The sequence below is a fragment of the Beta vulgaris genome, chromosome 8 (assembly GCF_026745355.1).
Source record: "Beta vulgaris subsp. vulgaris cultivar EL10 chromosome 8, EL10.2, whole genome shotgun sequence".
In the NCBI taxonomy this organism is placed as follows: Eukaryota; Viridiplantae; Streptophyta; class Magnoliopsida; order Caryophyllales; family Amaranthaceae; genus Beta; species Beta vulgaris.
Genome location: NC_079209.1, coordinates 46,563,611 through 46,582,759, shown reverse-complemented (window position 1 = coordinate 46,582,759; position 19,149 = coordinate 46,563,611). Strand labels below are relative to the sequence as shown.

At 35.5% G+C, this 19,149-nt stretch overlaps 1 protein-coding gene across 1 annotated transcript; it reads left to right on the top strand.

Moving 5' to 3' along the window:
• Positions 1-3,252: 3,252 nt before the first annotated feature.
• LOC104884243 (WD-40 repeat-containing protein MSI4) lies at positions 3,253-16,344 on the top strand. Its single transcript, XM_010668861.4, has 15 exons — positions 3,253-3,660; positions 4,478-4,541; positions 5,281-5,367; positions 5,864-5,926; positions 6,695-6,760; positions 6,884-6,958; positions 7,069-7,144; positions 10,882-11,077; positions 11,193-11,274; positions 12,424-12,497; positions 12,745-12,856; positions 12,940-13,014; positions 14,712-14,788; positions 15,182-15,281; positions 15,714-16,344. The coding sequence occupies exons 1-15, from the start codon at positions 3,377-3,379 to the stop codon at positions 15,813-15,815; spliced, it is 1,533 nt and encodes a 510-aa protein (XP_010667163.1). The 5' UTR covers positions 3,253-3,376; the 3' UTR covers positions 15,816-16,344.
• Positions 16,345-19,149: the final 2,805 nt, after the last annotated feature.

Sequence of the window (19,149 nt, the reverse complement as noted above, 5' to 3'; positions counted from 1 at the left end):
TTGAACAAAACTTTCACAACCAATATTTTACTTACTTTAAATGGAATAGTCAATGGAACGAGTTTTCTGACTAAAAACCAACCTTCCCTTTAGAAGATGAAGTACGGGCACGACTCCGTATTCCCATAACCTATGATATCGAGGAACCTTTAAAATAGAAATAGGACAAGGTGATCAATCCGGTCCCTGAAAAAGCCATGGGCTACCACCATGTACTCCAACTCTCTACTTGTCCAATAATTCAGATGTGTACAAATCTAAAGCTATTGCTATCCACGTTTCACTTTACATGATTAACCATTTATTACTTGTTACGACTCACAAACAATATATATAATACAATCATTAAACAATAATAAACTTTCCTTTTTATCTTAGGATTAGATATATAGGTGATCAAACAACTTAACAACCCAAGATTAATTTCAACTTTAATCCAATTTTCCTTTATTTGTTGAACCTAGCCACCAATCAACTTTTCAAAGGTATAAAATATCAACTTACCAAATAAGACTCTTGGTCCTCATAAAGTAATGAAATAATAAAAAAGGAACAACATGGTTCAATCATGATCCAAATCAATATATGTATATGTATTAAAACTTATATATTAATCCCTCATATGAATTAATACAATAAAGTTTCCAAATCTTATATGCTTGCATCAATCTTCCATACAAACATAATATAAATCTCTTAATCAACATGTTTCACACAACGACATAAAACATGCAAATCTAACATAATAGAAAATCATATATGAATTTGAAGTAGTTCTTATACATGATACGACATAATTCTCATCCTTAGAATCATAATACTAATCCAATCAACACATACGTATGTACGTACCTTGTCGAGTGGCCACTTTCAGAACCTTAAAAGTTGTCTGAAGAGAATTCTCCGCCTAAAACAACCAATATAAATCCACAATCAATCCTTTATGAATTTACAACAATACTAAAATACTTCAAATCCTTCTTAAAAGTGTTTAAAAACCTTTCCCATCATTAAAACTGGAGTATTAAATCCCCATAGTATATTACTACTATACTAAAACCTCTGAAAACTCATGTTTTAAAATCATCAATCTCCATCAACAATACTCTTTTCAAATTTTCAGTAACATATTACATATTAAAACTCTTTTTAAACATGCTTAAACATATTTAAAATCATAAGAACAATCAATCTCATAAACTATAACATACTACTATGAAATTTCAACTCTTTAAAACCTTAAAAATCCATGCTTTTATAATGAAAAATTCTATTCCAACATAATAAGTAAATCCGAATTTTTATTTTTCAATACATAAATTATATAATCTTAGATTCATAATTAAATCATCAAACTACAACTTTTCAAACATAAACATATTAAAGAAAATCTTAAAAACATAAACTCCGTATTGAAAATAACTTGAGAAGGAAGAAAATAACCAAAGCAAGAAGAGGAGGAAAGCAGGACCAACGACAGCACAACGACGGTTGGCGGCAGCACAACGGCGGTCGGTGACAGCAAAACGACAGTCAGCGAGTCAGCCTGCGAGAGACCGATGGTCGACCGACGTAAAAGAGAGAGAGAGAGGGGAAGAAAAACTTAATAGAGAAAAAGGAGGAGAGATGTCGAAATATTTGGAGAAAAGGAGGAGAGAGAAAATAATTGCGTGGGAAAAATTAAGGTTTATATAGGTTCCCCTTGTGGGCTCAGGATAAGGTGATTGAGCTCAAATAGAGTTTAATGATTAATGAAATTAGTATTTGCGATTCCCCATATCCAATCAGGAGTCCTTTTCCTAATCCAAATAGTGTTTGAGTTCCTCATACCCACTTAGAAATAGTTTTTCCAAATCCAAAAAATGTTTTAAACTTTTCAAATATTTTTCAAAGCATGCCTAAATATTTTAACTTTTTTAAATCATTAAAATAATTCCTTTGACTTTCAAATAGTCAACTGTAACAAAATGAATCATTTAAATACAAATAACTATACATTAAAATATATTTATAAAATTCATAGGAGGATTACAGTAATCGCGAAGTAGATTAGTTGACCAATCAAGGTGTAGTTCAAAGTTGAGTTGATTCAAGTACCCTATGTAGAATTTTGTTTGAGGTTGTAGTAGGTGTGGCTATGCCACGTTTTATCCCCCTAGTTTCTTTGACTAGTTTGTTTTAGTTTATTTCTTTATATTCTCGAGGTTTGTTCCTCTCATTTGGGATAAAAAAAAAATCAACTAGAGCCACTTTGAAGCTGCTTGGATGAAATATCTCCCAACTATTTTTCCTTTGGTATTGAATTTCACATGGCAAGCAATTCATATCACTCTATTCAAATCTGATGTTAGTTCCAATTAAACGAAAGATAACACAACAATTGTCTAACAATATTCAAGCGCTAACAAATTGGCAACAAATAGGGGCATTGTTCAGACTAATAGCTAGTTCACCATGTATAGGTCCGTGGAAGAAAAAAAAAGGAGAAAAAAAAGAGAATAACCAACAAAGATAGAAAATGATGATAAAAGCAGAAAGAAAAAAACTATAGATCATAACAAATTTTAGAATTTTCACTCTTGTAATATTTTGGATGAACACCCCTTATAAATTGATAAAATTTATTAAATTGTTTAGATTTGAAAGGTAAAATCAATGATTGAGATCTTTTATAGGAACGATAATCTACCATACTAAAAACTTGTTTTTTTCGTATCAAAAACTTGAATTTTAGAAGAAGATTATATATATATATATATATATATATATATATATAATATATATATATATATATATATATATATATATTTTGGAAAGCATTGGAGGAAAAACATCACTAGTGATTGAGACAATGCTTTCCAAAATTTCTGCCATAAGTCCCATTTCCATCCCTATGGCAGAAATTTAGTTTTCATTGAACTCATTATACATTTTAAAGGTGATCATTTTGGCCCGGCTCGCTTTTTGGGCTGGGTTTTGGACAGAATTTTTCGGCCCGACCCGATTTTTTTTGGCTCTGGGCAAGCAAAAAACGATTTTTTGCTCTATTTTTTTTTGGCCCGGCCCGTTTTAGCCCGCTAATTTAGACCCGAAATAGCGGGCTTTGGGCACAAATTTCGACCCGAATCTAAGTTAGGCCCGATCGATGGACAAATTTTTTTTGCCGCGGCCCGGCTCAGTCCATGATCACTTCTAATACATTTCATTCAAAAATATATGGATCAAGGATAAATGTCCCTAATTTTGTGAAGCTACTAACATAAATCAGAAGAGCGTGTGGCTCAATCGTCTCTCTCCTCAGGATTATCCAGACACAACACAAACCAGGGTCCCACACTCCCACAATTAAGTCGTGTCGTGTGTTCGTATTTATAAAATGAATTCATCTTCAGCAGAGCAGCTCACTTATAGTATAGACAAGAAGCAACAAAAACAGCACCAGAAAGCTACAAGGAGGAGAGAGAAACAACAACAACAAGAAGAAGAAGAGGAAGAGAAAGAAAGTAACGTCGAGAGGAAGAAGACGAAGAAGAATAATATGAGAGGAAAACATCAACAATCAGCTGTAGATGAAAAGTACGCTCAATGGAAATCTCTTGTACCTGTTTTGTATGATTGGCTCGCTAATCACAATCTCGTTTGGCCTTCTCTCTCTTGCCGGTACTTTCTTTTTTCTTTCTTCGATTTTAGGGTTTCAGATTCTCAATTTCTTGTGTAATTCAGGAAATTTCATACCCTAGAATGATTCAAATGTTGAATTTTATGGAATTTCATGTTGTGTTTGATAGATTCGGAACGAATTTTGATGATTCAGTTTGTGTGAAATGAAATGCTCGCGGTTTTTAGACGTTGTTTGCATGTTAGTTTTTGCTTCGAATTTTATGTTTTTGTTCTTTTCTAGTGCTCAAGTGTATTTTGTGTCCGAAACGTTTGGCTGAGTTCATACTTGAGTCCATCTGGTTTTATTTGCTATTGAACTGTGAAGTTGATGATTTAGTTCGTTTTTACTGAAATTTGGAAGTGTTGGTATGGTTCAAAGAAAAGAGAAAACAAAACTTGATTAGTAGTGAAGTATGATTTATGCCGCCTTGTAATTTCAGTTTTAAGGTTCTTTTGTGTGCAAAGTTGGACTGTTAGTAATAATCCAGATATTTTGATGATATTTAGGGTCAGTTTTCTTCAACTTATTGGTACTTCTTTTCAGAAAAAACCAAGAAAAGTTCAGAATAATTAAGAAAAGTTCAGGAAAAATAAGTTGAAGACAATGCACCCTTAAGCACATTTCAGCCACAAAATTGGCAGATGTGAGAACAATGCTGATTGCAGTGTTTGGAGTTAAAAGATACAGTTAGCACGCTGATTGTGGGGGGTAAAATGTAACAAACTTGATTGACTAGAAGACGTGATTCTACTTACCCTTACAGAACACCATAATAAAATGAGTGTGCTATCTAAGTGTTACCATGACCATGCGCAGGTGGGGCCCCCAACTTGAGCAAGCTACTTACAAGAATCGGCAACGTCTCTATCTCTCTGAACAGGCAATTTTCTTCTTTTCCTCTCCCTCTTCTTATCTCCTTTTGCTCCTCTTAATGGTGCTAGTTTTTATAGTACATTGTTGCTACAGTACAATTTCTACTCTGCACTATAGAATGAGTATTAAGGTGCATTATATGTATATCTTAAGTTGTGCATTCGTGCTCATTTGTTTTCATCCTTAAATTTTCAGATGCCATGTTGTTCGTGTTGTTAGTTCTTATGAAAGCTGATTTCTGCTTAATAACTCCTGTTCATTTTCAACGAAGTTCAAGAAGTGTATAAAAGGAATTATCTCAACACTTTTACTATAATGGGATAAATAAAATACAACTAAACAATCGCGTATCTGATCTGCTGTTCAAAATTCAGATCATAGGTCTGATGGAAAATTCCGTCTTTGCTTGTGCAAGTATGAGCCCCATACCCTGCTCTTGTTGGAAACCCCATTAGAGGGTCAATGGAATGATTTGGACCAAGTAAGCTGTACACTGTGTCATTGTGTCAATTATGTGATTTTTACATTTCCTTTGTGCTCATCCTTTAGTGTATTGCTTAGAAGTATTTTGTATAATCATCCTTCAACGTATTGCTTATATCCAAAGTGTTCTTTTGTATAAGCTCCGTGAATGCTTGTTAGAAAGTTGCCTTCTACAAACAAATTGAATATAGATCTGCTTGTGCTCTTGTATAGGCTTGGTTTTTCCTTTCAATGTGATGGTCATTTTGCTTGTGCTATTTCAGACTGATGGTAGTGTGCCAAATACACTGGTTATAGCAAATTGTGAAATTGTAAAGCCAAGAGTTGCTGCTGCAGAGCATATCTCACAGGTGACCTAATCATTTTGTTTTGTTCCTTACTCTTCTAATATGTGACTGCCTAACTATATATCACTTAAAATATGAATAGGTTACTAGCGTCTAGTGACTTCCAAATTCCAATATATTGCTGCTTCAGATTTTTGAATACAAATGCAATAACTAGCATTCCCTTAAACTATCTTAAGAGACAGTTGGTTTATAATAATAGAGCGAAAAGTTGTTTATTTTGTCATCTTGAAAGTTAACAAAAGATGATAGAAGATAGGGGCTCTGTTTATTATTCCTTATGTCCTTTTTTTTGTTATAAATTTCCTAAGAAGATGAAATTGACATTTTTGTAGCTAAACTAGAGCTTATTATCCTCCCTAGGTAGATTTGAAATGCCTCTTTCTGTTTAGATTTTGTATTTAATACTTCAATGAAATTGTCTTTTCTGTTTATCATCCCATTTCCTGTTTAATTTCAAGTAGTATACTAAACCGTTTTAATTTTTTTTTTGTTGTAGTTCAATGAAGAAGCACGATCACCATTTGTGAAGAAGTACAAGACTATTATACATCCTGGAGAGGTGAGGAAGAATTGTTTATTAATACTTGTGCTCTGGCTATACAGAACTATACAGCTTACTTGCATTTGCTTGTTCATGGTAAAGAATATTCAGTTTTCCGTGCTAGAAACTTTGCTTATTTGCTCCACTCTTATTCCGTTTGTGATTATGCATCTGTGTCATTTGGTGTTATTTTTCAAAAATCACTTGTTTGCTTGAGCTTCTTTTTTTTGAAAAAAAATTAACACAATTATTCTAGCCCTGTTAGGCTGTTTTGAAGAGTTTCTCAAGAACAGACGAATCCAAAGGAAACTTAAACATTTGACATACCTTAATACTTAATTGATTCACTTGAACCTTGTCCTCTGGGTCTCTGCTGGTAAAATCTGTAATTTCTTTGAGCGGGTCCCAGTGTGTATGTGTAGGTTGAAATCTGTTCGTAAAAACATTCTTTTGAAATACTTTATCAGTTTTTTAAGTCTGCAACACTTGCCTTCTGTACTTTTCATATTACCCACTTGGACACTATCTTTTAACTAATGAAGTATATGAAACTAAATGTATGTAAAATATCATTGGGTTTGTCTCAATGTATATTTTCAAAGCATCAGCTTTTTATAATTTTAACTTATAAATAGTTAAAAGATATTAATGAATAAAGTTGGGCATCGGCAAAGGTGAAAGTCAAAATGTTGCAATACTTAAAGAAAGGAGGTAGTGTTTTTTTGTACGCAAGATACATTTGTAAAGAAGACAGGCAACTAAGTTTTTTTTTACACATGTTTGCAGGTGAACAGAATCAGGGAACTAGCTCAGCATAATCATATTGTTGCCACCCATACAGATAGTCCTGATGTAAGATTTCTTGAAACGTGCAGTAGACGATCAATATATTAGTGTCTGACTAGCTTTCTCCTTGGCGTTCTTTCTTCTTTTTCCCTTTCTATGAATAAGAAGTTAATAACTTTCTGTTATCAGGTTTTGATTTGGGATGTTGAGGCTCAACCCAACCGCCATGCTGTCTTGGGAGCTACTCCATCTCGTCCAGATTTGGTATGGAACTGTATCATGTTGTTTTGCTATGATAATGTTTTTCCCCTTGGGTATTCATTTTAATTATCTTTCAAGGACAAGCATGATAGATCACCTTGCGCTATTTGCAGGTATTGACTGGACATAAAGAAAACGCAGAGTTTGCTCTTGCCATGTGTCCGAAGGAACCTTATGTGCTCTCTGGAGGTAGAAAGGCTGTATTCCTAGAACTTGTAGTCTCGACACTTTTTGATGGTTGCGCGACATTTTATTTTCAGAATTGCAATGGTGTTATGAAGTTTAGCTTTGAGAGTAGATTAAACAAGGATATTACCTAATTTGTTGCTATTATTAAAGAAAAGCACGCTGACAATTAATCGAACTAATAGTCAACCACTTTGCTGTCTGAAGTGACCCCCTTCCAACACACACACACACACACACACACACACACACACAAAAAAAACACACACACAACAATCCATGATTTTAATAGTTTTCAGTATCGTTTGTGATCTTTTCCCCCATACCCAATTATTTTGTTTTCTCAAAACTTTTTGTTGAGTATCCAATTACCTAAATTTCCTCATGTTATGAATGGGACTTCTTCTTGAACTGCCACCAAAGTTGTTTCCTGCAATTCTTTCTGATACCCACTCAAACTGAAATTTTGGCTCAGTTGCTACTCGAGAAGGGACATCAAAAATAAAATTGAACAAGTTTTAGGACCACCTAAACTAAATTCTGCGATCATATTGAGTCCGTTTGTATGAGATCATCTTGAGTAGCAAGCTTATTCTGATTTCCCATGCAGCAAATTATTCTATGCCCGTGAATATCAAACCTCTCCCCACCATTTTCTACCGTATCTAACTTCTATTGCATACATGAGAAACTTATAAGTCACAGTAATAGGTGTGTATAAAACATGGGGGGTTCTAACCTCATAAATTTAGGGTGACTCTGTTTCAAGACTTCAAGAGGGTTGAAAATCAATTCTGGACCGTCCAAACTATAGTTGCAGGATTTTATGCTGGATCATCCTCCCTTTCTCCCAACCCCTAAGTTAAATTTTTTAGTTGATTTGACACAAATTTTAAGAATAAATGCTGAATGTAAATAAAAGAAGTGTAGAGGAAGGAGAGAAAATACAAAGTATAAGAATAGTGAGATAGAGAAAGACAGAAATGTGAAAAATATTATTATTTAAACCATTGACTCTGTATCTTAGAACTTTATTTGATAGCATAGTGGCAAATTGCAGGAGTCTTCTGGTTCTAACTTCTATGTTCCAATGTAAAATTTGGTTAGGAGTTACCATAGCTTTCATAATATCTCTTAGATTATGGTCCTAAAGCTATTTTCTTCACCTTATTTCATAAACTTATTGCCAATTCTTGTTAGAATCAGATCAGGTCGGACTAGACGAGAAATATTCAGACCACACTAAACTAGACCTCCTTAATTTTGTTTACTTATTATTGAATATGTTTGATTCCGTATTAGTAATTATTGTGAAAAAATCTAACAAGATCACTTATGGAGAGTTTTTTATTTGTAAACTTGCGTCAAAATATTCTTAAACAAACCAGATGAGACCAGAAAAATATAGGCCATACCAGATCAGCAGATCTTATGATATCTAGACAAGATCACCTGATTTAAGGTGAAGTGACTATAGCTTTTCCTTATTTGATTTTTTTTTGGGATGTTGACCACAGATTTCATGATACTTACTAAGAATATTATAGTTCTTAGGAGATATTGGTGGTTCACTTGTACGTGCTACAAGTTGTATTTAGGGACACATTTAGTACAACTATGGATGTGGTTTTCTTAATTGGATTGGTTTTGTTTTAATTCACCCTAATAAGATTAATAATTAATAATGCTAATTCAAGTGGAACTAGGTTAGGAAGGCGGGAGTCCTTGAATAAGATTTATTGGCTCATTTTACGGTGTACCATCAAACATGAGGGTAGTTTGAAAGGTGGGGTGCTGTGGCAGCAAGCGTGGCTCATGGGTGAGATAAAATGATGGGCTGTTCTGCAGGCTTGAGACTATGTGGGTTAGTAAATATGGACTGATTAGTAATGCAAGTTATTTTTATCCGTAGGGGTTTTCCATGTTGAATTGTGTGTCCTCATTACCATTTTTCTTTTTGGTCTTGAACGTTATGCTCTAAAAGTTGGGGAAATCTTATTAGGTAGATTTTGTAACACATACTGATCTTGAATTTACCCCCCTAACAGACCAAGAAGTAAGAACTAATCGCTTTTTGGACACTGCCACATTATAAATAAAGTAATTTCCCACATGCAAGAGATGTTTCTGCAGCCAAGATACAGTATGCTTAGTTTGCAGTACTAGAGATCATTGGACTCAGGATGATACTCACTTAGCAGGTCCATAAGGATTTATGACCAAAGATAATTCAACCTTTTGGAAGATTATTTTATATCTCACCTGAAAATTGCTTAATATTTAAAGCCTACTTTCTAGGCTTATAGTTCCTGCAAACAGAATCCCAGGAATCATTTGCATCTTCCTTCTTTTCTCCAATCTTCCACTCACCTCCCGAACAGTAGCACCTGCAAAGACAGACAATCATAATTGGTGGTAGCAGGTAGCTTGAATATAAAGTTCCATACTGAACAGCAAAGACTACAGAGTTTAAAGCTGAATCTTCCTTGTACCAATCTATAGCTTCCTGGTAAACTCATCAAGAAGAGTTCTGCAAAAAGCACGAGTGGGGTCTGATGGCAAGCCATATAGCTATAAGGCATCCTTCCTACAGAGATCCTAGTGGCTGAAAGCCTGAAACCATATCCTTCTCCATCAGAGCACCGACACCACCCAAGGCAATGCAAATTTGCATGTATTCTGGACACAAAAGATTTTTTTTTAAAAAAATTGCACATAGCAGCATATATCAATTCCTTATCCCCTCTAGTGGATTAATGTATCTTGGATGGTTTTTAGAAACCCCATTTCTCTTGGCAGCCTTATACATACGCCCTAGAAACTCCATGTAGAGCTCATTATTGTAGGGAAATATGGGGTACCTTGCATCAACCCTTGCTTCCTAGGTAAGAATCCCATAGGAGAGCAGATATATTGGAGTCGACACACAGCAGAATCAGTTGAACCTGGTGCTGTAGGAAACCACAGCTCAGCAAAAGATTTTCCAGAAAGCTCCCCTTAATAAGCTTTATGCCTTACTATATCCTAGGTAAGAATGCCTTACTATAAGCTTTTTGGCTGATGAGGATTATTATATCTATCTTTAAAAAGAGCCCTGGAGATATATTTTTACTCTCATTATCTCATAGAATCTCATTAAGTCTTTACCCAAGCTAACATCATCAGAGTTGCACCTGTTCTTGACGATAGCTTCCCAGCTACCTCTGCACAAACTCTTTGATACTAGTCTATTCTCATGGATCTAATCTTGATAATCATCTTCTATCTAACTGTGGAAATTTGATATTTGGCCAACATTCAGCCATACAAGCATCAGTTCAAGGGACAAGAGCGGTGAAAGTAGTATCAAGTTGCTCAATCATCCTCCCAGTTTCAAAAACTTACATGGTTGCATCTGGCATCCATCCACTTTGCAAGCCCCCTTAAACAACCTAGGAGTGTATCCTTCACTATTTGGTGCCTTATCCTCTAGAGTGAAAATAAAACATTTTTTATCTTCTGGCTTAGTCACTGCAGAACACATCTGATATCTCAGAACATCTGTCAGACAGCTTAGAAGCAACTATGATGTATCAATGTTGGGTACTTTGAGCTGTAATAATTTTTTTTCTTAGTTGTTTCTGACTATTATTCTTATATGATCCCATCTCTGCATTGCTCACTTAAGTTTGTAGAGCATCAATCTTGAAATATTGATTTGCGAAATTTGTCACTTATCAGTGAGAGTTGTTATTTTTCAGGGAAAGATAGGTCTGTGGTTCTGTGGAGCATACAGGACCACATAACAGCAACAGCCTCAGACCCGTCAAGTAACAAGCCGCAAGGATCAGGGGCAACAATAGTGAAACAAAATGGAGAAAGCCCTTCTATTGGACCTCGTGGTATCTTCCAAGGCCATGAAGATACTGTGGAGGATGTGCAGTTTTGTCCAAAAAGGTATATTTCCAATCTCACTTGGTAAATCATATTCTACAACATTTATAACAAATCTAGGGTTCTGGGATTTGCAGTTTCACCATTTGGTTTTGACTTCGTTGCAATTATCTTGAAGTTCTCAGGAGTTCTGCAGTGTTGGAGATGATTCTTGCCTTATACTGTGGGATGCTCGAAGTGGATCTGATCCAGTTATTAAGGTAGGTGTGTCATGCAGTTTTGCCACTTTTAACGGAGTTCTTACACACGTCCTCAGTTGTGCTCATGCATACATACATATGTGTTCTGTCTGTCCAAAAATATTCCTCTGTTGTTACTTTAGAAGGAAATTTTTATCTCATCCAATCCATGTGATGTAGACCTACCCAATAACTCTCCTCCTCTCTCTCTCTCCCTCTGTCACTCACTCTTTGTATCCCATGTGATGTGCCCTCCCCTGCAATCTCGTTCTCTTTCAATTAATTTTATTTTTTGTTCTTCTTCACTTTCTTCGGAACAGCCTACTTCGCTATTAGTACTCTTAAAATGCCTGCTGTACCTAAAAAGAAGATCATGAAGATGAAGAGATTACTATCTAGAGCAGATTCTAAATGCAATTCTTCACTTTTGACTTGGCATAGTGCCATTTGTCTTATATTTTGTTAAGAAAAAACGAAAATCAAGAATTTCTCGAAATTAAAGATTCTTGAAATTAGAATAACTATAACTAACAAAAATAAGTAATTGAAGTATGATTTCCTTTCAATAGCCATTCTAATAGATAGAAGATCACTGGAGGATAAAGATCTATGGACTTTTAACACTGACCCTTTCCTTCAGAAAACTAACAGTGATCCTTTTACAGCCCGTTCAATAGACGGTACCAAATGGCGGTAATGTTAATGAAATTATGTATTTTTTGCAAAGAAAATCAGCAACTTATTATGGTAATGGAATCTCATTCTTATTATGTGAGTTGCTTCACGAATTTTACCTTCAAAGTTCAAAGTGATAATGGATGGTAATGAGATTTTGTGAAGAAAATCACGTGTTTGGATGTGGACAAAATCATTACCATGGATATTGACAAGATATTTTCTATAGAAAATTACATATAACTCTATTACCATTCCATCATTTTAACTATCTCCCAAAAGAGCCGTTAGTTCCACCTCATTGACATCTAAAAGTGAATTGCAAAGTGTGTTCCACTAATACCCTTGGAGTGACGCCTAAAACACGTCATCACCATAGAAGGCCTTGGTGTAGCTGCTGAGGTCATTGCATCGTCATTATATGTGATCGAGTGTCTCATTTGTTTGTTATGCCACTTTGTAATGACTTTGGTGCTTTGATCTATATTTTGACAGGTTGAGAAGGCTCATAATGCTGATCTGCACTGTGTTGACTGGAATCCTGTTGATGAGAATTACATTCTGACAGGGTATGCTCTGCATCAATGCTTTTCTTTTATGATCTCAGTTGGGACTGTAGGTGTGGTCAAATTTGCTTTATATTGTGATTAAAATGGTCTCATCCCTTTTATACGAGACGAAAAATAAGGATGCAGTACTTTCTCTTGATGGGTTAGCCTGGGAGGTTGAAGTATACACATCCTTACCTTAACCAGTGTACCATTAATGTTTAAAGGATTTGTGATGTTCCATGACTTTCCTCTTCTTTTTCTTTAGATCTGCTGATAGCTCTGTTCGTATGTTTGACCGGCGTAATCTTACTTCTGCGGGAGTTGGATCACCTGTTCACAAATTTGAGGGTCATAAAGCTGCTGTTCTCTGTGTCCAGGTTGCGAATAGTTTTACAAAATGCATATGACTACATTCTTGATTATTGTTGCAAAGTCTGTCCATAACATTTTCTCATTCCAGTGGTCTCCTGATAATCCAACTGTCTTTGGAAGTGCTGCAGAGGATGGTGTTCTGAACATTTGGGACTATGAAAAGGTAAAAAAGATCAACAAATTTTCTTTTAACGTTTTTGGAGCCTGAAATAATGAAATGTGAAGAGGAGATTTGAAATAGTTTAGTTGCACACTTATGCACCAAGAGCTGATCCAAGTTATGTAAAAGTATGCGAGGATCCATAAGTTTCATTTTTTATCTTCTCTCGTGCCTCCCAGCCTGGACCTCCTGGCCTTTCTTTCTATTTACTCCCTTTCTTTAGGAGACATAGGAGGTTTTTTTTTTGATAGTTTGGGAGACATAGGAGGTTAATCCTTCTTTTGATGTATTTCCATACTAATAGGGTCCTTATGTGGTCCCATATTCTGTGGGCTCATCTTTCTAGCTGCATTTGAATCTTATTTCTCATGATACATTGGCAGAAGTTGAAATTGTAGGAGGGCTCTGATTGGTCGAACTCTTTCAATGTTCATAGCTAATTATGTAGGAGCAACTTGATAAGTTGATATCTTTTGTAATTCCAATCTCGTCATAAGGGATGCAATCCTTATTATGTCTTTTTTGGTATCTAGTTTCTGGCATATGCCTTACGTCTAGTTAGTTTGTTCTTTCTATTTTCATCACCTCATACTTTCTCTTTCTTCAGTGCTGCAATTTACTAGTGCTGTGTATAAGTTGTTTCGATTTAGATTCACCAATCTGATTTATAGGGTCACCACTAATCTAATTAGGATCAAGAGCGAATTCAGCGGGTTCATAGCGTATCACTATATCAGCCATCTTACTTGTTTCTTAAGGGAACAAGGGTTACCGGGTCAAATTCTTTTGCAGTACTGATGTTTGAAAAACTTGTGTTGGACTTAATCTGTGTTGGTAGATGAATTGAATGTTTTATGGCTTTGCTCATTAGTTCAGTTGTAGTTAAATGTCAATTACTGGATATAGCATAGTATGTGAATGTGGATGCTCAGACATGGGAATGACAAGTGGACGCTTACTTCCCATATGGAAGTCTGCAAATATATGAAGAATATATGAGCCTACCTTGTTAATACTTTCCAACCATGACAAGAACTTTACAGGACAAAGGCTTGTGTAGGAGAGAGTGGTAACTTTTGCATGGGGGTTGATTGTCATCTTGTTCTATTATTCTTAGGCAAAAATTGCAGTGTATGTTTCAGTTCTTAAAAGGAATATGGCAGCCTGAAAAAATTTCTATTAGAATATGAACCGGAATTATTTCTAGCTTGTGCAGGTGAATATTTCATGAATAACCTTTTAGTCTGGAGAGGCTTAACGATGCTGTAAAAGTTGTGCTATAAAGTATAGTTTGATGATTTCTGGAATTATGTTCAATCATGCTGTGGTGTGGTGTGTGGCCTGCCGGTTTTTTATCGCTCAAAAGCCTTAAAGACAATGTCAATTTTATTTGTTATCTTGATTAGGTGGTTGAGGTAGTATGCTTAGAACCTTGTTGTCCGTCTCTAGATGAGTTTGTAGATGGAATAAGATTTAGAATTTTCCTGCTATGCTGTTATTTTTACTTTCTTGACATGAGTTTTTTGAGTATGTCCGATTTTGACATTACTAATGATTTCGCAGTACTTTCTTGATAAAACTTTAATATGTTTTACGCATGTTGTCATATGATGTACACACACTCCTTTTAGTTGTTTTTATTAAAGTGCATCTGTATCTTTGTGCAACTTTTTTGATCTGTTCTCTGTTGCTTTTTCCAGGTTGGTAAAAAGAAAGAGCGTGGGGCTAGAACACCAAATGCTCCTCCAGGTCTCTTTTTTCAGCATGCTGGGCACAGGTTAGGTTTTACTCCCTATATATATGTTTCTATGCTTTGCTACGTATGGTTTGACTAGTTATGCAGGTAAGACCTATGGTCCAAGAATCCTAGAACAGCTCTTTGGGTTCTTTTCTTGGTTTTTCTACAGAAATCTCCCAGAAGTTTTTCTTACATCTCTTTGTACCACGTGTTTCACTGTTCGATCTTTGCTAATGCACTTGAAGGTCTTTATTAGAGGTCTGATTCATATTAAATATTACTTGTTGTCATTGTTGGTTGGCCTGATGCGTTTTTGCTTCGAGTCTTCTATTTGAAGTTTTTGTATGTTTTTTGACTGCTATAATTGTTTAAATAGTTTTTGTTAGATGTGGCCTTGAGCTCACCGTGTGCTTCTCTAAACAATATATACAGGGATAAGGTGGTTGATTTTCATTGGAATACTTATGATGCTTGGACTATTGTGAGTGTTTCCGATGACTGCGATTCTAGTGGTGGTGGTGGAACACTACAGGTAGTGGAGACTTTCTGATTGTTTCTTCCATTGTTCATGTTCTTTGTTCCCCTCGTATATTTAAAAACTATTCAGTTGGAAGCTCAAATCTTTCAATATATACACTGGAAGCCTTGACGTAATCATGATGTAAGTCATCAATTGTTAGCCCATTCAAAGAGAAAGGACTGCATATGAAGACCAAATGTTCATTTGCTCACAGAAGAGAAGTTCGATGTTTGGTTCAAAGCCCTGTTGCCATAGTTCCTCCAACCAATCCCCCTCAACCCCCCAACACACACACACACACACACACCACACCACACCAAAAAAGAAAAAGAAAGAAGAAAAGTTGGATTAACAGGAAGTCGTAGCTTTTCCTGATTTGCTTAGATTGAATGATAATTTTCCAATTGAACTGTTGTCGTCTTCTCACCTAAAATCTTTCCTCAGATTTGGCGAATGAGCGATTTGATATACCGACCAGAAGAGGAAGTTTTGGCGGAGCTTGAAGAATTTAAGTCACATGTAGTAACATGTGCTTCCAAATCCTAAGGTGAGGGAGATGCAGTTTCTTGCTGATAGTCAATGTTGAGAGTACAAGGCCTTCTAGAGTTCTAGATTCCATGAACGGCAGAGTGAGCTGTCTGATGAGACCTTTAAGCTGTTTTAGTTAGTATAGTATGCAGATGCATGAACTTTAGGGCATGTGATTCAGTATTTTCGGAAAAAATTCTTTTAAACTCAAGGTGTCTTTTAATCTTTTGGAGGGTAGGAGGGAGATCTTGTTGCCTGTGGAACGTGGATTCAGTTGTAATATATAATTTTGTGAAGCAAGTAACAGTCTCCAGTTGAAACATAAAACGAGAATTAGAGACCGCATCTAATAAAACTTTAGTTGCAATGTCTTGTTTTTATTTTTTTTATTTTTTAACTATGCCTATGCTTACTGATTTTGAGTGTAAATTTTGCACCCAAAAAAAAAAGGCTGAGTCGAAATTTGTTTAATTTGTAAAATAAACTTTGGTACTGAAGGTGTTAATATATATTCCATCGGCCTCTAAATATAGTTTTCATATTTTCATTTATGTCTATTACATATGAAATTTTCATTTCCTTGTTTGGCATGAGTATCAATGAAAATATTATTTAGCTTTTATGTTTTATTATACTACCTCCTTTAGATTCCTTTTCCTTAATAAACAATTCATATATAGTATATCATCTTCAATTTTTAATTTTACTGTAGTACACCTAAGGTCTCACACTTATGATTTCTCCTTAATATTTGTGTCAAAAGAACATATATCGGAATAGAACGGTTTTTTTTACCAAATATCCGCGACAAATCAAGAAATTCACCATATACCCTCAACGTTTCAGAAATGCACCGTATATCCTTGAGTTTCGAAAATTGTGCACCAGATACCCTTTTTCCAACTGCTGTTAACCACCATTAGATTTATTTACGATTTTACCATCATTAAATCCTAATCCTAATTTAACCTAACCCTAACCTTAATTTAACCCTAATCCTACCCTTAAACCCTTACCCTAACCATATCCCTTGGCAGCCCCCACCCCTCCCCTCCACCCCACCTCAGCCCCTACCCCTCCCACGTCGTCGATGTGCGTGCCGGATTCCCCCACCCCCACCGCCGCAGCTTTTGCTGGTCTCCCCCACCCCCACCGACGCTACGCGTGCCGACTTCCCACCCTCTGCGTCCATTCACGGCCGACCACCCCTCACCCCTTCCCTTCGAACACCAAACCCCTACCCCTCCCCTTCGAACACCAGCTACCTTTGAACATCGGCTACCTTCGAACACCCCACCCCTCCCCTTCGAACACCAAACCTCTCCCACACCACCGGTCTCCCCCACCCATCCCCCACCCTTGAATTTCGTCAGATTTGGGTCAGATTTGGCTAGCAGGGGGAGGGAATCTGCGACGAAAACAGAGGGGAGTGTCTGGTGAGCTTCGCGGGGCTGTGGGAGGGTGGAGGGAGGGGGTTGTGGCAGAGGGGGAGGGAGAGGGAGGGGGTGGGGTGTGCGGTAGAGGGAGGGGGAGGGGGTGGGAGTTGCGACGGAGGGAGGGGGAGGGGTTGGGGGTTGCGGCGGGGGGAGGGGTGGGGGTTGCGGCAGAGGGAGGGGTGGGGGCTGGGCTGGGCTTAGGGTTAAGGATTAGGGTTTAGATTTTAGGGTTAGTATTTAGATTTAGATTTTAGGGTTAGGAGTTAGTTGTGGCAAAATTGTAAATAAAGTTAACGGTGAGTTAATGGCAGTTAAAGAAAGGGTATTTGGTGCAAAAAAATGAAAAGTCAGGGGTATATGGTGAATTGTTGAAACATTGAGGGTATATTTTGAATTTCGCGATTTGTCGGGGGTATTTGGTCTCACACTTATGATTTCTCCTTAATATTTGTGTCAAAAGAACATGTATCGGAATAGAATCATGTGAAAACCTTTGCTTATGTTGAAAACTGCAACATAAAATGAGCAAAAAGATAAAGTGAACTAAAATTTCTTATAGTGAGCAAAAAAAACATAAAATGACGTGGTCGGAAACTACAAAATAGAATGAGCAAAAAGATAAAGTAAGCTAAAATTTCTTATAATGAGCAAAAATAGAAAATGAGAAAAAAAAAACATAAAATGAATGAAAATTTGTAAAATGAGCAAAAAATTTAAATGATTAAAGAATATAAAATGAACAAAAGTTTGTAAAATGACAAACGTTTTTCTTAAAATGAGCAAAAACTTATAAAGTGCAAAAAAGATTGAATAAGCAAAAAAAAGCTTGTTTTTAGCTTAAAGTTAGTTTTTTATCTCTATTATATAAGCCAAGGGAGGAGGTGTGGTGTCCTCTTTTGAAGTGACTAAAATACCCTTAATGATCTAATTAATGGAATGAAAAAAATTACAAAAACAAATCATTTAAAATTCTCATTCCAACTTGCCATTTAAAACAAGTTTAAAATGGTATATGCATCAAATACTTCAATCAAAAATTAAATGGACAAAATATTTATACCTTATAAAAAAAGATGGCATACATAACGTGCACATGAAAAATCTGAACATTCACTACCTTTGATATTCTTTCATTCAGTTAAACCAACTCATTATTTTTGTTTTTTCTATTCAATATTCATTCACAAAAAATTAATGTTAACAATCACTCACAACCTTTTTATTTTTTTACATTAGCGAATTATATATCTAAATTCATCTAACTATTGAATTTTTCACATTTAAGTTTAATCATAAATAATGTACGAATGGAGTATCTAATAGAATAACAAATTTTGAAATTAACGCACGCATAGCGTGCATATGAAGGCTAGTAACTAATATATAAAGGAGAATTCAAAAGGCTGAACATAAGGTTGCGGTGTTTGACGTCATCATTATACTCATTAGTCAATGAAGATTTTGCTTTGTATTAGCACAACAATATACTATAAGATATAAAACTCTCCATGACTATATTTTCAAGAGACTAAAGATCGTAAGAATTACCTACTATTAAAAGTTTGAATATCCAAAAATTATGAAGATCAAATAAAATTTCAATACATATTGCTAAAATACATATATAGAGTTTTGGATATAAATAAATAGAGTTCAGTTTATAATGATATACTTAAATATTGTAAATCGATTATAATTTTTAATATATATATTCATAAAACTTATAATTTTTGTTACCATTAGAAAGTACTTAAAAGAAAATTTCAAAACGAGTTTCATTTATATTCTAGGAGCCCAAACTATGTGATTGAATAAATCCTCCTCTATCTGTTGCGGATCGAGGGCTCTTTCCCCTTCTTTCACTTTCAATTCGTAATTTTATCATTCGACTATATCCACATTTTTCCTTCTTGAGA